At 44.8% G+C, this 25,829-nt stretch overlaps 1 protein-coding gene across 6 annotated transcripts in view; it reads left to right on the forward strand.

The window, feature by feature from the left end:
• The window catches only part of rerea (arginine-glutamic acid dipeptide (RE) repeats a), a 135,085-nt gene that overhangs the window by 75,078 nt on the left and 34,178 nt on the right, over positions 1–25,829 (forward strand). For 4 of the 6 annotated variants that reach the window (XM_073469457.1, XM_073469453.1, XM_073469455.1 and 1 more), the window contains 3 exons: positions 15,686–15,791; positions 17,942–18,038; positions 20,442–20,546. In XM_073469457.1, the coding sequence (XP_073325558.1) occupies positions 15,686–15,791; positions 17,942–18,038; positions 20,442–20,546 (308 nt within the window). Of the gene's footprint in view, positions 1–15,685; positions 15,792–17,941; positions 18,039–20,441; positions 20,547–23,982; positions 24,085–25,829 lie in introns of those variants that run through there. The other 2 variants (XM_073469458.1, XM_073469459.1) reach the window with 1 other exon arrangement.

Raw genomic sequence — 25,829 nt, forward strand, 5'->3', positions numbered from 1 at the left:
GAAAATGGGCAGCTAATTTTAACCCACCTCCTTGTTCCTCTTTCCCACTTTACATTTCCACTTCCCTCCTGTCCCCGATTTTTTTTTTCTCTCCATTCCACCCTCTACTTTTCCTCTCCGCTCTCTCTCAGCTTAAGTGGGTATTTGGCGTGCTTCACCACTGGTTCTCAGCTCAGCTCGGTGTAATTTCCAGCTTGTCCAATGTGTGACATGCCAATAAAAAAAGAATGAGAGAGAACAGGAGAGGAGGAGGAGGGGCGGCGAGAGGGTAACGCTATGGAAGTGGAGATTTACAGTGGTATCGGGTTCACACGCTTCCACTCAGGCCCTACCTCCCCCACCCTTCCTCTTTCTCCGCTAAAGAACACATGGTGCAAATTAACTCTTGCCAGCAGAGAGAGCAAAGCGAGGAAGGAAAGAGGGGAAGAAGGGCATCGGTCAGAGAGAGGAGCAGACACGAGAGGAGGAAATTTCAGGGATTGCTGTGAGGTCTGAGGAATGTCTACACTTTGTACCTCTGAAACCCGCTGCCTCACACAGCCCTTAAAAACAACAGCAACATCACCACAGGCTGCCATCTCCAGCGGCTCCCCTGCAGCAGCACTGCAGTCTCACACAGACCCTCTGACATTTTGTACATGTGCTACAGCTTGACTCACTGCTGGCTTTATCTCCTCTCCATATCTGAGCGCTTGTTGATCTAATGCAACGCAACTGGCTCACATATGCTCGTGCTTTGATCATGAAAGGGAAATATCACTCTCTTTTAAGAACCCTCATATGCAATTTTTCTAGCACAACGCAGTCCAGTCAGTATGTGAACGAGGAAAACCGTTCTCCTTCTAAAACCAAGAAGCAAGAGTTTTATCAGTCATGTCATCAAGATTTAGACACTTGAGCTGATCCATAACCAGCGAACAGGAGACTTGAAGGGCTCACAACTCAAGCTTTTACACTCAAATGAGGTCTTTTTTAGTAGCTTGTGAAATCCTCTTTATTATTATATGCACTAATATCCCCAGAGATTCACCGAGCACTCAAAAAGATGAGTATCTGCAGTAGTGTATACTAGGGCTGCAGTGATACATTGTTTTCAAGGTATACCTTGGTATGAAAATCACACCTAATACATTTGCTCACCTATTTATCTATTTACACATTCTCTGTTTTAGAGAGAAGGTCGGCCATTAAACGGGTAGAAAAACTGACTGAAGGGGGGTTTTAAGTCCTGTACCCTAGTAAATTGTTCTTAGTTCCATTCCATCACTGCTTATTTTCATTTGTACTGCAAATGTATGAGTTCCTTGATTACTAATAATCATTGTCGTCGTCAGCTCTAAAAAAACAAAAAAAACAAAACACATTGGTCAATCCCTGGTGAATACAGTAAAAAAATATAAACTTAGGAAACCAGGATGAACAGGTTGTTCAAATTTGCCAGTTTTAGACTGGTCTTTCAGGGACACAGGAGGGAGGATTGTGTGTTTTCCTGTTCAGTGCGTCACATTTCCACCCGCAGTGGCTGTGACTGGTGTTGCATGTGCTTTGATGGGCAAGTCTAAATTGTGTTTACCTGTCTGTCACTGCCAATGGATCACATGGACTGCAGGAACCGCATCTGCAGGGGGCTTGGGAGACGCTCCAGCACACACGCGCACACACTTCATTTATTGTGCGCATAGGTGTTTGTGCTCTTTTGTGACTTGCATCCACACACAAAGCACACTCCATTATTCCTGTGTTGTTGTGTAAGTCGTGTGTTGTGCTTCCCAAAAACCATCCGGTCCAGACCTCTAAATTTCCAGCCATCTCCTCGACTCGTCTGCAGCACATACCTCCCCCCCGTCTCCCTCCCTCCCTCCCTCCCTCCCTCTCGGCCCCATTTCTCTCCCGAACATCATCTCTGCTGAGATTTCTCGCTACTACCAGTTGATTTTTATTGTTGCCTCGATCTCAAACAGTACGCTATGAAGCAGCATAAACACTATCCGCGATGGTAAAGACATTTCCTGGCATCAAAGGGCTGAGCTGTGCTATCCCCTCAGTAGCTGTATTCATTTCTGCTCCCGCCACGCTCAAACGCTCTTTGTTCTTCTCTTTATAGGAATGTACTTAACAGTTTGGCAGTGTTGTGTTTGTGAACAGAGCCGCCTTTGTTCCAGCAGGCAGTTAACACTTGTGCACGGAGTAGAGGGAGGAAAGTCTGCGTTATTAAGCCTACTGGTAAATTATCTTAATAAAATGATTAAGAAAATACAGACCTCCCCGAAGTCCCTTTTTTTTTGTACAGTTGTCAAATCCCCATGTCTTTCATCCAATGGCTTCTCCTCTGCCCCTGTACAGTTGTTAAGGCAATCTGTGTTTGGAGCCGATGTGTCGCTTAATTCCTCCTCTCACATTGCTCTGGAGCTAATTGAAATAATCAGAGCTTTTTAAATACATTTTTAATCCAGATGGTACTGGCTGAGTGTTTATGGTAGGGCTACTAATGCAGTCATCTATATAGACTTTCACAGCAGCGTCACGACAAGCTAACCTTGGGCTATTGAGCTTAACAGCCCATTTATAGATTGCCATAATGCCCTCCCCATTTGAGGGTGAATAACTCTTTATAGGCTCCCATCATTTGCTTTTTTCATATCTTACGGCATCCCTCACCTTATTCCACGTTATTTCTCTTCGACTTCTCCTTTCTTCCTCTCCTCTACTGTCTGGTCCGCGTGATGAATCTTGCGCCTCAAGGCATCGTGGGATGGGGTGGGGTGGGGTGTGGGGGCTGATTTGGGCCCATTACAGATAGCGGCCCAGCACGTGGGCATGTCCGAATCGGTTCACACACCAGAAATAAAGGACGGGGAAAAAAACTCCTGTCTCTCTCCCACCTCTCTGTTTCCCACCTTCGCCCTCCTCTCCAGGTGAAATGGGATGATTTAATGTGCGGCCCCGTCGGAGTGGGTAATGGAGTTGGCGGATGAGTGCGAGAGGCTCTTTCCATCAGCAAGCGGAGGGTGTGTGGAGGGGGTGTTGGAGGTGATTGAGACCCCCGTCTGTAGAGGTGTGCTCCTTGTATAGACAGTGACCTCTCGTCCTCTCCTCCCCGCAGAGCCAAGATACACACATTTACACAAAACACACACCTCATTTCTTCGACGTGTGCACCGCAGTGGAGCTCATGCTTACACTCTTCTAGCTGTAGACTTGTGACAGGACCTGTAGGGGACTGATGGTGCTTGCTGTTAACAGATGGCTGACTGTCTCTTGGAGTACATTTTGGCCCAAAACATCATCTCTTAAGGATCATTAGTAGTTTTTTTTTAGATGCGATTACTTTGAGTTATAATGAGTCATAATGTTATTTATTTGTCAGCACTACTTTTGCTATTTTGCAGCTGCTAATCGTCTCTCGATTGCAAGTATATGTAAGACTTTTTCTTTATCAGATCACACTGAAATAAAGTGACTTTGAGCCTGTCTGAGAGGTTACATTGCAGTGCAATACAAGTACTAATTCAAACAGTGGAAGGTACAGAGGGAGAATATTGATTACTACTATTGATCAAACTCACACTGTCCTTGCTCTCCCCCTCTTGTCTTTGTTTGCACTGTTAACATTTTACATGTTATAGAGCCCCTTAAAAAACACTCACATCCAGCCTGAAGGTAGACGTATTGGTTATCCTTGAGAGAAAAGATTTAACAGTCCGGCTCTTGTTTGGATGGCTCTCTGAGACTCCCACTTAACTGAGGACACAGCAGCAACCGGCCATAATTAGGTGCAAACAGTTTGCCGCCACGCTAAAATGCCATTTAAATGCCAAATGGCAGTGAGGGTGTGTATAATATGAGGGATCTCTGGCCTGTTGCTGTAGACTCTCCGCTGGATTGTTGCTGCTGCCAGGGAGAGGTTACACAGAGATAAGTGGCTGTTCTTGTGGCGTCAGCCCTCACTGCCCCTTGTTAGCTCATCAGCTAGGACTCCCCATCCAAAACCTTAGGCCAGCTCAGCTTTTGCTGTGGAAATTCACTGAGGCAGTGTAGCTCTCCACTCAGCAAGAAGAGCATTACTTTTTTATTCCCCACTTCAAATCTGCTACAACTGTACACAGCTGATCTTGTCTCTTTGATAAAGACTTTTGCCTGTGTAGTGCTGACACCCACTCTGTGCTGTTTCATTTAACTGCTTTGACTTTAGTGGGCTAGCTGCTAGTCTGTTGCTGGTGAGTGCAGGCCCATATAAGGAGTGTGTGTGTGTGAGCTCTCTGTGGTTCTGCACAGAATCACAAGGTGTCTGGAGCCCACCTGTCAAGCCCTACCACAGCCATCTTTAGCAGCAGCCTGACAAAAACCACCAGAGCAACGGCCCAATTTACGCCAGCCTGCTGACGTGCTATGCTAACAAGCTATAACAGCGATATTTATTATGGTAATACGTCACGCTAAGCTTGCAGTCATTGGTTGCCTTGAATGAAAAGAAGCAGTGTTTTCACAAGGCTGGTGCAGCAGCCGCTGAGCTTTATAGCCTTTAAAGTAAAGCAAGGCTACACATCCCCACATCCCTACCAAAGACTCTAATGTGTGTGTGTGTGTGTGTGTGTGTGTGTGTGTGCTCCCATCACTGTGTGTGAGCAGCGTGTGTAATCACTCCTAGCTGGCGGGCTCAGAGGGAGAGGTGGAATCAATGCAGCGGGCTATGAAGAGAGGAGAGAGAAAGGAGGAGGAGAGGAGAGGGAGGGGGCTGATCAATATCATAGCAGCAGGGTGGGGTAATATCCACTTCATGCAGCGCTGCCACAAATGGGGAGGATTGTGGGAGTGAAGGGGGGAACGCGCAGAGGAGAGAGCACAAATGAGAGGGAAGAGGAGAGGGAGGAGCGACGGTAAAAAGATGCAAATCTCCGTGGCGCCGGTAAACAAGAGGCTTTGTGTCAATCAGCAGATGAAGTGGCACATTTAGCATTCTCCCCTCTTCCTTCAACCATTCCAACACTGCTGGGGATTGTTTGCTCGGCAGCCGCCTCCCCATTGGTCCAGGCTGGTGACGGGGGTGTGGCAGCGCGGCGATAATGTATGGGCTGCCGTGGCAATGATACCCGCTGTTTAAGAGAGTCATCAATAACCCCGCCCTGTTGTATTCCACAGACTGTAAGTCAATGTCTGCTGGATCATTCCATCATCAGCCTATCATATCAACCTCCACGCACAATCTATTACAAGCATCCACTCTGTTACAAAGAGCCAGCTGTAAGAACACCTAATCACCCTCCACCCAAGGACAGGTGGATGTCAATCACACCAGCACAATGGAGGGGGGAAAAAAAGGTGAGAATCTGCCAACAAAACGGGCTGAAAGCAGTTCACACACCAGCACCAGACTAGCATGCGGAGCTCTCGCTGTATGCCGCCAGTGCTTTGTCATTTGAGGGTTGCGTGCGCCCTACCAGATCTCATGCTGATGCTGATTGCATGGTATGGTGAACTGTGTCTCCTTTCTGCTTGATTTAACTTCAAAGCCACGACTGGGCTGAGCCGAGCAGGCTTCACATTAGAGCTGGGAGACAGGATGTGATGGCGGACAACTGAACTGTATGCTGTAAACGGACACTTCCTGTGCGGTGGGGTAGGAAGTCCCATCCAAACCATATGGTCACACTGGGACGACTTGGTTTTCCTCTCAACGTGTTTGTGCATTTATTCCTCTTCCTCCTCTGTCCCTGTGTATAGTAACTCGCCCTGAACACGATGTTCCAGCTAATTACATTGACCTGAACTCTTATCTAAACACCTCACAGCTATTTCTAAAGACATAGCGAGATGTGTCACCTTTCAATGATGGTGGCAGGAGGGCAAGCGAGGGGTGAAAGTGAAGCAGTAGGTGACTTGCAGAGAAGAAAGCACCGTCTCAGACACTGCACTGACCTCTGTCTTTTCTTTCTTCCTCTCACTCACTGCGGGTAAACAGTCATCCCCCTCTCCTCCCTGACAGAGTGAGCTGAGGCAAGTAATTCCCCCGTCTACAGCAAAATCCTTTACCTCCCCTACCCAGCCCTGGATGCTGCTGCTGCTGCTGCTGCACAAAGCTAATGCAGTTTGAGCCTGTGCACACGCACTTGTGTGTGTATGTGTGTGCATGCATGTTCAAAGTATGCTGTTTGATTTACAGGCACACACACAGATAAATGGGCGGAGAAGGCTTTGATGTGCCTCGGTTGCACAGAGTCGAGATGTTGGTGTGTTGTTCAACCTCTTTGTCTCGCTCTCGCTCTCTCTCTCTCTCTGTGGGCGCCCTGTTTGTGCCTGTGATTGTGTGTGAACGATAACCAATGTGTTTGACACACTACGCTCATCATGACTCCAATGTTTTTCCCATGTTTGGTATTAGCGAGTGTTGTTTGTTTAACCATGTGTATTTTATTGTGTCAGTTTTTGCAATTTTGGTTTGCAGGGCGTAAAATATGTCTTTAATCCATTATTTTTTTGGTTTCCTTGCACCTATTGATCCAATGTTTTATCAGCTGAATGTTCTCTTGGTACATCGCCATTATAGTTTTACCAAAAATAAACAAGGAAAGTGAATCATGGATCAATTTCACATTAGTAGCTTCACTTAGCTGCTGCTGCCTTCTTCCTGTGAAGAAGTTAATGACAAATATATAATGCAACATCTCACCTTTTGGAAGATGTCAGTGGCTTCCTAAAGTCTTAACAGGCGTACGCAAAAGTGTCTAAAGGTGTATTTTTCCACAGCATCTTTGCTCAGCTAATGCAGAACAGGGCGTGCACGGTTTTCCTGCCGTAATGACTTCAATAATTTGTACCTTCCTTCACCTTTTATCTTCTCTTACACCAGCCAATTTTAAGTTTCAGAACACTAATCAGATAATTAAAAACATCAGTAGTTCGCTCACATTGTTTTCTTCTTTTTTATTTTCTTCATTTACATTTTTTTTTTTTTTTTGGCTCATTAGCTCCTTCCTGCAATACCTAACAATAACAAACATGTGACAGTTAAAGATAAACGAAAAAGGCAAAACATGTCTTGATTTTTATGCACTGGCAAATGTAAAATCTCTAGTGGTGAGCTAATCGTGTAGGAGGGAAGCATAAAAAATTCAGTCAATAATACTATAACAGCATCGTGAACAACTCAGCCTTTCCCATCACTTTAAAAACGCCTTTGGACTTCCTAACTGATTTCATATTTTTGTTTTTTTATCCAATGATTGAATAAATGAGGCATTCAGTGTGTTTGACTGCGAGTTTAAATTCATTCTCAGGTAGAATTAAACATGTTTTAAACGGACTGAAATGTGTCACACTCTCAGAAACCATCTATAATCAGGTTACAATATGGTGGCTGTTGTTGCCCGTCTAGACTGAGAGTCATGCAGTACAGCTTCTTCTAGCACTGGGCCTGCCTTGTTATTGCAGCTGTGTTGTCTACAATACATCTCTTGTTGCAGCACAGCAGGAGGCTGCTCAAAGCTTCTGGCGTGTGTTAGAGTGTGTGTGTGTGTGTGTGTGTGTGTGTGTGTGTGTGTGTGTGTGTGTGTGCGTGTGTGCGTGTGCGCGCGCACACACGTGTTATAATCACATTCCTCCCTAGCATTCTGCAGTTACAGTTGCTGCGAGTAACCTTGTGATTTTGTGAGCTGTAACTGTATTCGGTGACAGCCCTGCATAACTTCTGTAAATCTTTTGTTGTTAACACACACATCTGATAGCCTGCCGCATTTGCATCGACACTGATATGTCGTCACACACACGGATAGGTAATTTGCATGTGATTATTTGCATATTGTACAAAGCAAGCGTGCCTGACAGACCACCCACTGCTCGGCTTGTGCGGCATCTGGCTGATACACAGCTAACATGATGTATTACTGATACGGCCGGTGTCATCGCTAGAGACTGACAGACAGGCAAGGTCACCTTCAGAGACCGAGATAGAGGGTGAGGAGGGGGGGGAGAGAGGGAGAAGGAGAGATGGATATCTTCAGAAGCAGTGGCCAGATAAAACAATACAATCACAACTGGTTGAGTTCATGATGATACAAGCTCTTCTCCTGCGATGCAGTCTGTCCGGTTTCACACGCAGCATTAAGATTTGTTTTTGCATGCTCACGCTCTTCTTCTCTGCTTATTTGCCTCCGTGTGTGTGGCCACTCCTCTCTCTCCTGGCTGTGTATGTGTTTGTGTTTCTTACAAAGAAACAGTAGATGTTCCTGTGTGTGAGTGTGTGCGGAAATGAGCTTTGGTGCGTGTTAGGAGGATCATAAATATTCCTATTATCCGTGTATCGATGTGCGCTGACCATACAAAGCAGCACACACACAAGAAGCCTCGCGATTTCTCTGTATCTATGTCACTCTCACACACACTCCCTATAGACACTCCTCTGATGGCCTGACAGCTGCTCTTACATAGTGAAAAAGTCTTCACACACACACACACACACATAAACACACACTCGGCTCCCCCCCCTCCCCAATCTTCAGTCTTTGAAGTGGTACACCCAACCTGTCCACCCTTCACACACACACACATCCCAACGCTTTGCGCATTTATAACTACTGCGTTAACCTACATGTTATGTGTGTGTGTGTGTGTGTCCGTGTGTGAATTATACCAACGGGGAGATCGATTAGCATTGGCTTAAGCGAGCGTTCTCATTTCCTGTCTTCCATTACAGCGCTCAATCAGCCCCACAGCTCCTTCTCCTGCTCATGAGGCTGCCTATACGCACATATACACACACAGGGTCCGGATTAGCCGGCTGGGCATGCGTCCAATATGACATCCACACACACACACACACACACACACACACACACACACACACACACACACACACACACACACACACACACACACACACACACACACACACACACACAGCCTGATATTCATAGCCTTTCTGCACGGCCCTCTCCATGAGCAGTCCCCCCCCTCTCTTCCTCCACAGCAGTAGTCCAGTCGGTATTAGTAAGACATCTCATTAGCTCACCAGGCTATGCTAACAAGGCAAAGCTAACACAATGGATCACAGGCAAATAGCTTTCCAAACAAAACACCAAACCATTTAAACACTCTGCACAACACAAAGGAAGCCTGTGTCGTCCTAAGAAAGCCGGCATTCCTCAGTCTTATTCTGTGTGTGTCTGAGTCTAACTCTGAATCCTGACTCATGGGTATTACCTTGAGACCAGACAAGTCTCTGCTCTCAAGAGAACATCCCGGGCTGTACGCAAACACACACTCAAGCACGCACACACACACACAGGAAGCCAGGTATCAAAGCAAGATGGCTTTGAAGCGGCTAAATGAAAGGCTGAAGGCAGAAATGACAATGTTTTCTGGCAGGCTATAACTGTATGTCTGGCTGAGAGGGAGAGCTTGGGAAATAAAGTCAGTATTATGATCTGAACACCCAGATATGAGCTCTCCTAACCGCCTCCATCTGTCCTCGCACAGCCCAGCGTTTGAAGTCTCACTTGGATCTGCATTCTAGTCTATACCCTGCTAGTGCTGCAAGGATTTCTGACTGACTGTGTTCTCCAAAAAAGAAAAAAAAAGGAAAAAGAATAAGAAGTGCCTGTGTGTTTGTGTGTAGCTTAAATCAGTGAACACAAGTGGTCAGGTCCCTGGTGCTCTGTGCCTGTGGTCTGCAGATAATGATCATCATTAGTGACTGTATTCTTTATATCCTCTTCTCATTTTGCCTTTCACGGTGCTGCGCTCTCCGTACCATCACTTAACTCGTCTTAAATTTCTTGACTAAAAACCGGCGCGCAGCAGAAGTGTGTTGGAGGCAAAGACAAATATTTGAGTTGGCCACAGCCGTGCTATTTTATGGAGCGAGCGGCCAAGGCGAGTGTTCTCCATTCTCCGCTGCCACTCTCTGTCAGGAAGGAGGGCAATGTGGTCAGCATCACGTATTTTTCTTCTTAATTCTGACATTAGTTTACATTCTCTCAAAATAAAGGAGAAATGAAGCACGTTAGTCCTGTTTGTTATCAGTGTTGGACAAGCTCGGACCTCAGATGTGGCGGTCATGTGTGGTGCTTGTGACTCTCCAGTGTGTGAAGTGTGCCTGTGGTTGGCAGTATGATCCACCAATAGTAGCCCTCAAGTCTTAATTAGTGTCATCTGTGAGTTCCATGTGACTCCCCTCTCCTTTTTTTCTTTCTTCTTTCCATCTGTGCCGCAGTCCCTTCTTCCTCTACGCGGGTGACAGGAGGACCTGTTAACATCCTCAGATGTGTTGCTGTGTGTTGTCAATTTGCACTACGAGTCTTTCAGGAAGTGATTTCCTGTCTGATTCCTCGAAAAGGGGCTTTTAAATTTAAGGCAGGCTAGTATTCAAAGGCACACGCGCGCACACACACACACAGCACACACACACAAAGAGCAACAAGAGCAAATCTGCCCACTTTGAATCGGCTAAAGCTCATCCAATCCAATATGGAGCCGGGCTGACAGATGGGCCCAGTGTGTTCAAAGCAGAGGGAGGCGATTTAATATCCAAACAGGTCAAGCCAGAGAGAGGCAGAGAGAGAGACACCCCTGTGTAGGCACGGCGCAAAGGTCCTGCCAGCACCGCCGCCACAGCTGGGACTCACCTCACCTCCCCCTCTGCCTCCCACACTCTCTCCGTTTGGCGGGGGGAAGCAGGCCGTGCACGTCTCCTCCTCTAACATTTGTAATCAGCATTTGTTTAGTGTTAGTATATGTGCCGTAAGAGGAGGATGCTTGGAGATACAGGCTATCCTTCCTTCCCCCGAGTAGCCAAGCGCTCACTGTGAAGCCCATACGGAGAGAGGAGGATTGCAGAGTGGATTCCTGCTGCTGCTGCTGCCTCTGACAGCCTGATTTAGAGGTGCTTTTTCTTACCTCTGACACAGAGTCCCAGCCTGCCCCGCTCTACTGCAGGGTTGGGAGAAGAATAGTGGTGCTTATCCTGAAAGCCTGTTATTTGTGTGTGTGTGTGTGTGTGTGTGTGTGTGTGTGTGTGTGTGTGTGTGTGTGTGTGTGTGTGTGTGTGTGTGTGTGTGTGTGTGTGTGTGTGTGTGTGTGTGTGTGTGTGTGTGTGTGTGTGTGTGTGTGTGTGAGAGAGAGAGAGAGAAAGAAAGAGAGAGAGAGAGAGTGTGTGCATTTGCTTGTATGTGTGTGTTTGCTCACACAGCATGCTGGCATTTCTTTTTAACAACCTCCTTTGTCAGTCACTGAGATGTCGTAGATTGCGTGAGCGCAGCAGATCCCTTGTACCTCACCAGTGTACATTCACACACATACAGTTTTCAAGTGTGTGTGTGTGTGTGTGTGTGTGTGTGTGTGTGTGTGTGTGCTGTCGTCCAGATGGAAGTGCTTATTGAGTGCTGGTGTGCTGGCAGATATCTCTGTCTCTGAGAGAGCGGCAGAAAATAAGGGAGAGAAAGAAGGAAAATGAGGAAGGGAGAAAGCCGAGTGGAAAACCCTTCCAATCAGATCCATCATCTTTGTGCGTGTGTGTTTATGCGAGTGTTTGTGTGATCTTCCCAGCCAAGCTCTTCCTGCCTCCCCTCTCTAATCTTATCATGTCGGAGCAGCAGATTAGTCCTCCCAGATCCCATCTCTGCCTCCAAATGCCACAATCAGCCTTTTGTTCTTGGGCTGTGCTTACTCTCCCCTTGCGGCAGGCGAGGTGAACACTCCCACAATCCCGCCCTGTGTGCCATTTTGAGCCTCTGCCTGTCAATGTCACACCGCGACCAGCCCTGATTCGCCATACCCGAGCCTCCCCTTGCCCCTGGGGCGTTAGCTAACCAAGCTGTTAGCTCAGCAGACTGCTAGCCTGGCTGAACTGCTTGACATTCCTTGCTAACACTGAGCCGCGGCTGCTGCTCTTGTCTGTTTGACCTCCACCCTCCTCCCTCCCTCCCTCCCTCCTTTTCCTCTCTCCCTCTCTGCCGTCTCCTTTATCTGCGTGTTTGGGGATCTGTCTTTCCTTCCTTACTCCTGGCTGCCACCTCCTGAAGGAAGTCATAGATCCTGCTGCTGATGTCACCAGTGAGGAGGGGGAAGAGGAGGGGGTCACTAACAGGGTTAGCAGAGGAAGAAGAGAGTGTTTGAAAAGCAGAGAAAATAAACAGAGGTTTCCTGTTAACGAGGTGCACTGGGGGCCTGTCGTGTGGGAGCGGGAGGGTCTGGTTTTGTTTAAAGCAAAGCTCTTGTGTTACAGTGCAGGGGGGAGGAGGGGGAGGAGGGGGAGGAATAGGGCATTAGGTTTGAGGGTTACAGGTTGCAACAACGTTCCCTTTACTTTTGTCACAGCTCAGCTTGGCTGCAAGGCAACGACCATATTGTAAAAACCACTGCAAACAGACGTGAGAAAGTAGCTGCCGCCGCCGTGCACTCTCCTAAACACCGAAAGGTATTAAAGTTGTCATTGGCTTTTGCGCTGAAAAGCACTGTATTGATTTCACACTCCTTTTACTTGTAAACCTGGAATTAATTCCACACTCAGTCCATTTTTTAAAGTGTATGTCGAACAGAGCTGGTTTCTTTTCACATTTAAAGCCTCTGCTTGTTAAAAGAAAAGTCTGCCCTCTGTATTTCCCTCTCTTCCCCCCCTCAGTCTTTGTAGTGGTGTAGTCGTACACAGGGGCCCCAGCTCCAGAGTTGACTGCGCACACATGCAGCCACACAAAGAAAACTGCACAGCCATTATGGATCCAAGGGGCCAGCCACCTTTAGCGAGTCAGAGGGAGAATTAACCGACTCGCACAATGCCTGGCTTGTCTAGATGGCGATGAATGCATTGATTTGTTTTTTATTAATAGTAACTCATGTTGGATTTATTCTATGAGAAATATACTTAAAAATCTTGTAGTATTTTGGCCAATGCATAACCTTTAAAGAAGAGGCCCTCCTTTAATCCAACCCCTGTCTGATGAGTGTGCCCCGGAATGCCACAGGCCAGGCTGAGCCACTGGAGGAAAGGAGGGGGGAAGGAGGTGCCATTGTGCTCAGCCCCAAAGCATGACTCTCAGATTTATATCTCCTCAATGAATAAAGGGGTAGCCTTGTACCCTGGGGGCGTCAGTAAAGCAGGAGGAGGATAGTTGTAATTTTAAGTCTGAGGAAATGAGAAGGTCTTGCTCCTCCTACCTTAATCCAACCCTTTTCTCTCCTCTCCTCACCCCCTTCTTCTCTATCTCCTTTGCTCTGCTTCCTTGCACTTTCTCTTTTTTCCCCCTCTTGTTTCATTTCTTTCTCTCAGTAGTGGGTTAGTAAGTCTTTTGGCCTCTCCGCAGCGAGCGGCATTCCCAGGGTTTAGGGCCCAGGAGGAGGGAGGGCAGGGCCATGTTTAGCCTCTGGCAGGACAGACAAAGATGGCTGCCGTTGTGCGGGGCTCAGCTCTCTACAGGCAGCGTGGAATGTCTCTAATCAATTCAGCATTGTGGCTTCCCCTCTTCTACGTCCTCTCTCTGTTATTTTCTATGGCAGGCTTAGCAAAAACCCAGACAATACAACTAGTAGTTGGTGCGGCGAGCCTGAGCTGTCTGTCATCCCCCTTCATTTTCTCCTTGCGTTATCTACTCATTTTTCCACCCGGCGTGTTTATAGAATTGTGATAATTGAAAGCTATGCTTCACTCCCACTACGTGCTCCATATGTTGCACTCTCAGTCTTTCTCTCCGGCTCCCTCCCTCTTTTGCCTGAGAGGGCTTAACGCTGCTGTGAACAGCAATCTGCTCGGGAGAGCGGCAGCTACTCTGTAGTGACGAGGATACTGATGATAGCTGAAGTGACATTCGCTCGGTCTCTTGCTTTGGTTCGTTTGGTTGGTTTGAAATAATGCAGGCTCATGAATGAGGTGTAAAACTACGAGTGTGTGCGTCTTTTCTGCCCGCTTGTGCTTTGCTGTTTTTGCATCAGCCTCCATGTTCCGGCTCTGTGAAATCCCTTTGATTTTGTGGTTTTACAGGCAGAAAATGAAATGTTTTAGGTAGCACACTGGCAGCATTTACAGTCTCCTTAAAGTATTAATTATGTATAAGCACCGGATAACTACTCGTTCTGCTGTGGCAGGCAGCCTTGTTAGTCTAGAAGGCAACACAGTGTCTATACACTGGATAGACAAGAGGTTGGGATGGGTGGGCCAACTGCTGGGAGGGAGGGAGAGGAGGGAGGGGCATGACGTCATTGCACACATTTCTTCACACACAGTATGGCTACGTGCTCAGGGGGTCTGTGTCTCACTCCATCAGTATGGCTCTCTGTCGAATAACAAGCAAAAGTGTGTGTGGTTGTGTGTGATGTTGCGTGCACAATCGTCCAGAGCAGTAAATGCAGCTGACTGACTGCGTGCCAGCTGCTGTTAAACACGTCCAGGCTCACTTACTCACTCATTCCTCCTCCTCCTCCTCCCTGCTCAAGGTTGGAGAAAGGGAAAGAAAATGGAGAGGTGGTAGAGTGGACGGTTGGAATGAGAAAGATGGAGGAGGGAGGGAGGAATGGGAAAACCAGAGGTGGGCTTGAGGGTTTAGGGAGGTGATGATTTGCTTGGCTGCGTGTGCTCAGCCTCCTCCCCAGTGACATAACAGAACAATGTACTCGAAAGGCTTTAAATATCTTTACTCTGACCTCATGTTCCTGTACACACACACACACACACAGAGAGAGAGAGAGTTACACACACAGATACAATTAAAGCCTGGAAGAAAGAGCGGAAGTGAAACTGTCTGTCTTCGATTACATTAGACTTTTCTTCCCTTCTTCCATTTTTTCCATATGCTCATTCCTCCTTTGCTCCACGGGTGGTGTCAGCAGTGGTGCAGGTGTCTCAGTCAGTTAGTGCAGTGCAGCGAGTCCCTAATAAAGATGGCTGGGGCCAGTAGGATTGTGTCGCAGTCCAGCACCCCAGCCCAGCAGTCCCTCTAATGTTCTTTCAAACCACTGTGACGGTCAGTTGGGCTCGTGTGAAGGCACAATATATATTTAATAACATGAAATGAAAACAGTATTTTGCCCTTTTCATCCCTCACCTCAGCGCTGGCCTCAGTTTCTACCATTTTCTTCCACCCTCCCTCTCCTCTTTTATTCCTCCCCGGTCTGTTTTTTCATTGACTGGTCTTGGAAAAGCTGTCTTCTCACCTCAGTGCTGCCACTTGCTGGTCATGTAAAGGATTACAAGCCTTTTGTTGAGTTGCACTTTATCAAAAGGCCAGTGGGTGGCAGCACTTGGAGAGTATAAAGTCCAAAGCATGGTAAAGGGATACAGTCTCTGTGCATGGGTCAACTGTAAAAGCCCTTATAGTATATTTAAATCATTTGAGTATTGTTAAGTAAAAAGAAGAAAGAGGACTGAGTTGTAGGAGGCAGAGATTGAACATCATCCATCCCCCCCTCATGGTTCCTCTCTCTCCACACTTCCTCCAGCGACGGCCATCCCACTGTTTACTTTATTAAGGCTCTAAATGCTGCACAATCCCTTTTTAATTGACTTGGTCTCTCTGCATGCTTTTTGGCATCAGCCCGTGTGTGAGTCATAAACAGTGCGTCTGCACAGCTTCGCTGTTTGCCAAGAGGCCAGTTTGTGACGTCGTAATCAAACAAAATGATGTCTGTTTATCTTTGTGTGAGATCTTTTCTTCTTTTTTTTTAATCTCCTGCTCACTCGCTCTGTGTCTCTTCTGTGTTACAGAGTAAACGGGACCATCTGCTGATGAATGTGAAATGGTACTACCGCCAGTCAGAGGTGCCCGACTCTGTCTACCAGCACCTGGTGCAGGATCGCAACAATGAGAACGGTGAGGCTGCTGCACATGTGCAATTTCACAGTACACAGACACACACGGAAAGTAAATACACTTACTTGCTCTTTAACACAACACTTCTCTGCTTCACAAATACACACACACCTGCCTCAGCTCTCCAGCCTGTTGGGGGATATATAAGAACTAGCTGTGAATTGCATTTCAAACACAAACCAGAAGACAGTGTCCCAGGCAGCCCAGCCAATCCCATGGCTCCATGCTGTTCCTCGGGTAACGCTCCTTCAGGCCAGACAGCAGCGCTGTCAAGTGTTAATAACCCGCAGTGTCATGTGGCCCTTGAGCACACACTCTCAACACCATCAGTGCCAGTGGACTCATCACACTCTAACACATACACATCTACAGGAACATAAGCACCATCACTGTTTTTAACAAGTGAATATTAAGTCCTGATGACAGAAAGGTCACAGAGGAAAATCAGATTTACCATGTCGTCTAATAGTTGGAATAATCAGTTGATGAAAAAGGAGTCTGATTTTTTAAAACAGCCTCTGCTGAGCTACATATCACCGTACTCTATTGTGTATTAGTCATACTTAATTAAGAAAATCACAAACACATTCTTGGGCTGCATGATTTTAAAAAAATAATTGCAATTATTTTGACAGATATTACAACAGTGGAAATGATCATTATAGCACCATAATTTTCATTTAAACTGAAAAAACTGTTAAAATTATGGTGATGTGACGTTTGTTGTTGTACAAAACAAACAGGTTTTCTTACATCTGGAGAAAAGCATTTAACATCTCAGAAGCACTACAGTACTTCATTACAACACTCTTTCTCACACATTTTACCTTTCATGAAAAAAATGTAAGTTTCTGTGTTTTGGATGTTGCATTTGGCCATACTGTGATATTGATAATATTATGATTTACAGCACTATTCGTGTTTAATAAAGCCATCACATAGTTGTACATGTAACTCTCTAAATTGAGTGAGCTTTCCAGCTTTCCCTCAACATCTTATTAATTGATTAGTTACTAAAATTCCTAATTAACTTTTCCTCAATCTTTTTTTATTACATAAAATGTTGTCCCAACGTTGTTGAATTAAAAGTGTTAGGTGTTGTAAGTAGCTGACCGTTCTCACCATGGACCATTTGCTTATGTATATTCTACTTTTGTATTTACTTGATTATTAGGTGTATTGCTCTTAGAACTGCTTCCATTCAACCTCTGTTTGGAGAAAAAGCATCACTCTTTACTCAGTCTCACATTAGAGCTGCAACTAACGTTTATTACTTGCTTGGTCTTTAAAATGTCTGAAAATTTCGATCAGCCCAAGATGACGTCCTCAAATGTCTTGTTATGTCCACAGCCCAAAGATATTCAGTTTACTGTCACAGAGGAGAAAATAAAACAGCAAATATTCACATTAAAGAAGCTGGAATCAGAGAATTTTTACTTTTTTTCTAAAAATGTTACTCAAACACATTTATAAACAAGTTGGCTATTAATTTTTATAGTTGACAACTAATCAGTTATTGTTGCAGCTCTACAACACACACTCTCACCTGTTGAAACATCCTGTAAGCAGTTCTTGTCAGCCAGCAAACCTTTCCTCAGTTTATCACTTGTGTCAGAGGGGGGACTTTAGTTAAGTTAGCCATTGAGGTTATCAGCCAAACATTTCGTATGCCGTTCCCTCCAGAAGCAGCTTTCAGTGCAGCGCAGTGCTCCTCTATCTGCAGCTTGTCCTTGCAGCAGGGACTCAGGATTATTAGAATTGATGTCACAAGGCCGGAGCGCAGTGGCCACAGCACGCCTCAACTCGGGTCATTTGTCAACGACGAGAGCCGGCTGTTCCTGGTGCTGCTGATGCGTCTTAACCCCCGGAAGGGTCATTTCACTTGAGAACTGAACATTATGTCCTCTCCTCAGGGGACCACACTTTATTGGCTTTATTGAATTATGTGGCATAATATTGACCTCCGCAGAGGTACTTGTTACTTGAGTGTACGCAGAACTGTGCTCATGATTTTATTAGTGAGTTCAAACAACCCAAACTACTTTATCTCTGTTTCCTCTTTGTCATAGATGAATGAATTTAGTTGTCTTTAGCATTCTACATAATGTGGATCTGTATTCAGTACGACTGTGTTTTTCTTCCTCCTGCAGACTCTGGCCGGGAGCTGGTTATCACAGACCCGGTGGTCAGGAGTCGAGAGCTCTTCATCTCCGACTATGTGGACACTTATCATGCTGCTGCTCTCAGGTAAACAAACACTAACACACAGATATATACGTGCTCACACACAAAAACTGGGAGCGTTATATTCTTAGCTGTGGCAGAAAATAGAAGCCGAAGTTTCCTACAGGTTTCTCTTATCCACCCCCAAAGGTCCAGGAACATCGTAGCTGCTAAGATTGCAACATTGGCATTTATAGCACAGTACCCCCGTTACACCACCCAGCTTATCTTTGTGGTGTTTGTTGCATTCGCCTGCTGAGTTCACAGTTGTGGCCTATTTTTAAACTGTAAACAATCCCAGTTCTGTGGCTCTGAAAATAATTCAGAGAATAGTAATCTTTAACTAGTGTTTTATTTTTATTACTGTATGGAAAATGCTTTTTTTTTTTTTGTGACACCAAATACTGTTCTATAACACTCAAACAGACTAATGAGTAACACCATCTGCGTTTTAATGGTTACACAACTTTAGTAAAATACTCGCCTACTGTGATCCAGATTCAGGAGACAAAAGAATGACTCTTAACTGTAATAGGCTTTGTTTCTTAGGGGTCTTGCGATGTCGATTCTAAATCGAAAATCAATCAAAATGAACTTTCATTGATGATCATCGAAATCTAAAGAAGGATCTGTGGTTCACCCAGTATTTCTTTCTCCATCCCCACCTACTTGCTTGCGTCCAAAAAAAGAAGAAAAAAAACAACACTTCAAAGATGACACAGCTGGCTTACAGTTGCCTGCAGCTGCACTCCCAGACTCTTATCAAATGTGTATGAAGACGATCACCTCAGTACTGAAACTCTGACAGCGTAGGAGATGTTTTTCTCCGAGATCCTTCATCGATTTGTTTAAGAGGAGGGTTTACTCTGGACAGATTAGGAAAACCGAACTGAGTTTCTTCCTATTGTTGAATCCCTGAAGGGTGGTAATTTTTGTTGAACTCTGACATCTTTATTTTTGGTTAATATTGTTTGGACTTGCCTAACCACCTGCAAAAAGCCAGCAGGATAAAGTCAACTATGTTTTTAAATAAGAATTTTTAAAATGTAAATAACTTAATGTACATAGCGTCTTTTAAACGGTCACAACGTGCTGTACATGCATACAACATATCAAAGAATGAAAGAGTCACAGTGGTAATTACAAATATACTTTTAGACAACAATAAAGTGTAACACAGGGCCACAAAATAAGTAAAACCTAAATAATTAAACAGATGAAATCATCTGAATCAGGGGTTAAAAGCAGCTTATACAAATGTGTTTTCAGTGACAGTTGTCAGGGCATTAATTCAAATTATCTGTTGATCTGTACAAACTCAGATGCGCTAGTCTAACTAGCCGTTAATGCTGAAAAAAACAATGTTTGATGATGAACAGTGTCATCATGGTAATAGTAATACATCACTGCTGTGTTTTAAAGAAACCACAGTGTCGCATTTATAAAACATTCACGAGTAAAATAATACAACATGCTTTGTTGCTGTGAGCAGGTGCGGCAGGAATACACCATATGTGTAAAAAGGCAAAGCCATAAATGAGACGCATGTCTCACGCTGTCTTACATTAAAACACTGATTGAAATGGCTGTGCATCAACTCCCCCATACACACACCTGTCGATGAGCCTCTGATGGCAGTCACTCTCTCTGTGCTTAATGTCAGGAGAAAGGAATACAGGCTCAATCGTTTTCCTTCTTTCTGTGTTCCTGCTTCTGAGTCTTTCCATTCCTGTCTGACCACCCCTCCCACCTCTCCCACTTCCCCTTTTTCTTTAACCAAAACCATGTGTGAGCAGCCAAAGCCATGTCTCCCAGAAACCACTGATTTCAGGGCAAATTAGCTGCAACGTCTCCTACACAAGGCACCCTTTGATTTGACTTATTCTCCAGGCTTTAGATAAACGAGAGGGAATTCCAGTGGGATGCTGTAATGCCGCAGCTCTCCGAAGACAGCCCTCCTTAGCGCCCTTTAATCTTTTCAGGGGGAGGAAGATACTGTTTCTCTGCGAGGCAGCCCAGCTCCATATGCCTGTGATGTCTGTTATTTTGATAGACCGAGACACCAGAGTGCTGGAAACAGGAAATGGTATCAAGATGTGGTCAGAGCCTCAGCTCACTGGGGGGTAATCGTGTTGGGAGGGAGACGCACAGGTGTTCCTGTCCAGATCTCCCGTGCCTCAGCTGCAGTAAACGGAGACGGGCTGACATGTTCAGCTGGTGTTTACGGGTTCAGTGGCCGGAGCCTGATGTCTCACCGCAAAGTCAGCAGGCAGTGACAGGCACGAGATACCTGCTGCTGTATTTGTCACCTCCAACAGATGAACACCCCAAGAGCTTCTAATTAGGGCAATGTGTGCTCCTGCTAGGCTATCACTTTGTCATGTAGTAGTTGTTGTTGTCTAATAAAGCCTGTCTTCTCTCTTACAGGGGGAAATGCAACATTTCCCACTTCTCCGACATTTTTGCTGCCAGGGAGTTCAAAGCCCGAATCGACTCCTTTTTCTATATCCTTGGATATAACCCAGAGACCAGGTGAGGAGCTTTCTGTCCACTCAGTTCCACTGATACACCACCCTTATTTATCATCCTACTGGCCAGAAATGCTGGGCTGTAGCTAATATTTACTTTGTCGACTAATCAATTATTTTTTGTCTATAAAATGTCAGGAAATGGTTGAAAAATGCCCACTTCAATTCACAAGGGGACGTCTTCAAATTTACATGTTTATCCCAACAAATAGTAAAAATCCCCCAAAATATTCTAGTTTACTACCACAAATAAAAGCAGAAAGTCCTCACAGCTGAGAGGCTATAACCAGGTTAAGCATCATTACATTTTACTCGAATAATGACTCAAACGTTTAATCGATTACCGCCCTAAGGAAGGTTACTTTTGAAGTTTAATAGGTTACAGATCACTTGTAGTTACTGTTGAAAATATAATATAGATGTAACTATTTTAATTACTCCATCAAAGTAACACAACTGGTTACACTGATCACATTTTGATTACTCTTCTAAAGAATGTTTTAAACTGGACAATAAAGTTTAATAAGACATGAATATGGAGCTAAATTACACCATGAACACACACAAATATTAACCAAATCAATGGGAGCAGTGCGCGTTGATCTTATTGACACATGAGAGGCAGTGCAAATTAAACCAAGAGAACCAATTAAAGACAAACTTTGAGCCCATATTGTCCAATGAATGGAGCCTGTCGAGACGTAGAGACATCCTACCCTTGATGGTGTTGCACTTAAAGTTGTCCCAACGGCTTTTCTGACCCGCGTTGTCAAAAATTCTCTCCATACCTGCACAACAAAAAGATGCTAATGTCATGTTCTATATGTAATGTCCTATATTCAAATGTTAGCCCTTTGTAACCACCAACATTTTGATTTGTAAATAATTTAGTTACAAATTCAAATTTTTAGATTTTTACTACTTAATATCCGAATAATTACCTTATACAACCAAGGTAGATATAAACATTGTTTGATTGCACCAAAAGGCAATTTAGCAGTAGCCAAACCAAACAAACAAACAAGACAAATAAATAAATAAACCAGAAGCATAAACACAACTAACATGTCTGCATTTCGTTAGACAGGATATGAACAACTCATTTTCAGTTTCATTGTATATGAGCTCGTGTTTATTTGGCTCTGGTTACACAGTTTAATGATGCTCTCTGCTCATTACTGCTGTCAATGTTATCAGTGCACAAAGAATGGTCCTAATGTGGTGTAATTATGGAGAATGAGCTCGGGGGAAACCCCCACGGCTTTCTAATTGTTTGGGCGTTTGTTGATATTTGTCAAATTACATGTCAAGCTTGAATTACTGATCTTTTATGTTAAAATTAAGATTGGAATGAAAAAAGTCTACTTGAGGCTCATTGGTGGTGTTTAAATTCACTTGTTTGATTATAATGAAGTGCACATGTCACATTAAGGAAGGAAAACGTGAATAATGACGACTGAATTCCATTCAGCTGGGTTGTGATGCTGGTGTTGATGTGCTCAAAAATTGAGTTTTGATTTAAAAAACGACTTTTTATAAGATGTACTTGTTACACCCACTCAGCTGGCTGCTTATAAAATTACATTACATTTAATTTAGAGATCTACAGACACCATTCTTTTCTTCCTGATACGATTCTTATACTTTAACTTTTAGTATCGGCCAATATGAGTACCAATCCAATACCAGTGTGTTAAAAACTTATATATTATTCTTATTTTTGAACAGGCGTATATTCGTCCAGCACTTTAGGCAGTATTAGAGGCCTTCCCGATACTGGTATTGCAGTGATATACGGTGGCATGAACAGTTATCAGACCATGGTATGTTCATTAGCTCATCTACGGTATTAAATTGGACTGTATTAGTGTTAACAGAAATGCAAACTTCAATGCATAAGTTCTAGTTTATCTCAAGTTTCATGTCTGTCAGGACATAATATTTTGGGAAGTTATATTAAAGTGTTGGTTAGAGCTGTTAGCCGACGCTTTTATCCAAAGCGACTTGCAGTAAGTGCATTCAGCTATGTGGACACAATCCAACAGAGCTGTGCAGGTACTGTACATCACTTTCTTTAGATATGCTGAGCTGCTTCAGGTGCTACAGTTAGAAACAATAAGAGATAAATATGTTTTCTTTGTTTATGTTTTTTTTATTGGTGTCATGCTCAGAGAAAAATAAAGTTATACATAGTATTACGTCAAGTGCAGGAATAAAATGACAGCAACATGGTTGATCACTACATCCACACAAACAAAAAATAAAGGAACAACAACACAGAAAAAGAACAAAACAAAAACAAACAAGAAGACTGATCTTGGATTACAAACAGATAATGGTTCATAGTTACACATGCACTAGATATTGTGCGTATATGTACCGTGCACACACACATAAATGTGCACATGCATATATAAACATTCATATATTTACGAAAGCATACACTACATGAACAAGTTTACTAATATATACATACAAAAGAAAGAGGAGAGGGGAGAAACAGTCTTTTTGGATGAGTTTTCAGTTTTCAAATGGTCGAACAGTCTTTGTAATACACTACTCAAATTAGTTAGGGATATTTTTAGTGTTTCACTTGAATGTTTATTCTGTGACATATCTGACTTCTTATTTTGTGTTTTGTGAATACTGTTCCCCAAAATTAATGCGTTACATTTTTATTTGACTAATACTGCATATCTATGCACATGCATATATGCACCATATCCCAACATCCCTGACTAATTCTGAGTACTGTTAAGTGTAGTGAGATGGTGTCGGGACAGATGGGGAGCACCAGCAGACATTTTGTCCAGTAGACTTCAGTGTCCTAACTTGTTTTCCTACAGTAGAATGGTAAATATGATCTATATTCCTGAATGTGAATATCTAAACATCACGCATGGTTTCATAGATCTCATGTCTGATCTAAAGGACTTGTGGGGCATGTTGGTTGGTTAATGCACATGATGATCAGGCCTAATTGGCGGTGAACTCCCACTGTTATTGTCCATTGGTGGTGTTCGGAGAGCCTCACGTGTGTGACAGCTGTCCTTGTTATTGGCACCTAGTGTTGCCGGTTGGGAACCCCCTCCTTCAGAGCCCTGCTGCTCAGCCACCCTCCTCCTCCTCCTCCTCCTCCGCTCGTTTGGTATTCTGAGCGGGCTGTCTGCAGCCTTGCAATTTCACTCTTGTTTATTATGGCGCAGACATACGAGGAGAGATGAATTCCGTATCGTGCATGCGTGTCTGCCTCCTGCCTGCCTCTCTGCGTGCGTGTGTGCGCGCTGGTGTGAGGTCGCAGCACATGCTCAGTAGTGTCTGTGGAGGAGCGAGCCGAGCTTGCGACGCTGTACGTGCAGGCTGAGGTCACAGCACAAGCTCAGTGAACACCTCTCCGGGAGCGAGTGCGTGGTTCTCCATTTTGAGCACCTAGAAATAGGTGGGAGAGGGGAGTTCAATCCAACGAGCGTTCACACACACAGTGTCACCACCCAACCTTAGGGCTCGATGTCAGAAATGGACGATTTGTTCAGTCCCAGGAGGTAGGTCTGCGCTCGCGTTCTCGTGCTGCTTTCTCCGCTTGCTTGCGCGACTTGTCGGCGCGTCTCGTTCGTAGTCTCGGGACAAAAACAAGCGTGTGATGCGTGCGAGCTGTTCTGCATCGCCGTCGTTATGTTGTGTTTGTGTTCGTGTCGGGGACGAGGAGAGCTAATGTGTGCACATTGTGTCAGCGGCAGGAGAATGGAGCAGACAGGCTGTCATTGCAGAGAACAAGAGCGTTACGCGTTTATTGTGCTGCCATAACGGAAACGCTGATGTGTCACACCTTTATTAACACGCGAGCCGGTAAATGCATGGTGTTTGCGATGCATCTGTTCCGTTAATATGCTTTTAAGACGCTTGTAAGACCCGCTTATAAGCCGCTGTGGCTCCCATTTTGCAGCTCCTGTTTACAACCGGGATGACATGGCGCACGGAGCTCAGCCGGGCTGCACACAAAGCTCCGCCGGCTTCCTCCACCCTCGGCGATCAGCTGCCATGTGTCCACGCTGCTCGTCACGCCACCTAAATACCACCGAGTTGGGTTTGTTTTTGCCGTGCTGCAATTATGTCAGTGTGCCACAGACTCGCGCTGCGATTGGCTGAAATTGATGGAGGGGGGCGGGGCTACTCTTGATTGCACATACACAGACACACACACACACACACACAGAGAAAGTTGACCAGACTGTCACGTTGTTGTTTGGGTTTAATATGTAAGCCTGTAATCATTTGACAGTATTGTGTACTAATGCTGAGTTAGATGTGAACTTGTGTGTGTGTGTTATCAGGCAGCAAGCTTTGTGCAGCTTATTAGAGGAAAATGAACACATAATTAACAAGAAGTCAGATAAGTTTGAGATGATGCCTTTTTTCATCAGTATTGTCATTGGATCTATTCCCAACATTGACACGGCCCGACTTTTATCACATCCTTCTAAATATTTTTGCTCAAGTGTGCGCGCAGCCTTTATGGAAACTCCTGAGAGCTCCCCGCTGCGATACATCTGTATTCTGCCTCCTCTCTCAGGACCTGTGCAGCATTCCAGCTTGAATGTCTGCTCTCAGGTATTTGCCTGAGTAAAACATGGCTGTCCTCAAGACTCCGCCGTTTGTTCTCATTCTGCTGCACCGGCACTCATTTGTCATCCTTACAGCCTCCTGCCAAACCTGGCCGACTGCACATCGTCAGGGAACACGTTTGGAGAACTTTCTCTCAGCCGGCAACGTAGACCAGATTCACGCTCGCACAGTGTGTTCCAACATTTTTCTTAGTTAGTGGACCACATGCGGACATTCAGCGTTGTAGATGTAAAGGATAATGAATCAAAGTAGCTGTTTTTTAGCTAGATCTGTGCTACTCACTCGTAATAATAAAACTTTCAGGCAAAAAATGGCACTGGAAACACTGCTTAAAGTAGGCCGCAAGTGTTATGAAATCGTTATGAAACCCATTAAAATATAATCTGTAGTGCTGATGACGCAGGAAACGACCATATTTTATCTTTATCAGTACCATTCCTCGCTCTGGTCTCTCGTGGTCGACCAAATTCTGATCGCTTTAGTTTTAATGTTGTCGTCTGCTGAGTGTTTGTGTTTCGATATGTTCTGGAGCAGCAGACGGCTCTGGCAGGCCTGGGGTCATTTACCGCAGCTGAAATTCAGTTTTTTTGTTTTTCTGGCCCGCGCTGACACAGTTCGTGCCAGTGCTTCTGTCAGCCATAGTTCACGACAGTATATGGATTAC

This window comes from Pagrus major, chromosome 7, assembly GCF_040436345.1.
Source record: "Pagrus major chromosome 7, Pma_NU_1.0".
Classification (NCBI taxonomy): Eukaryota; Metazoa; Chordata; class Actinopteri; order Spariformes; family Sparidae; genus Pagrus; species Pagrus major.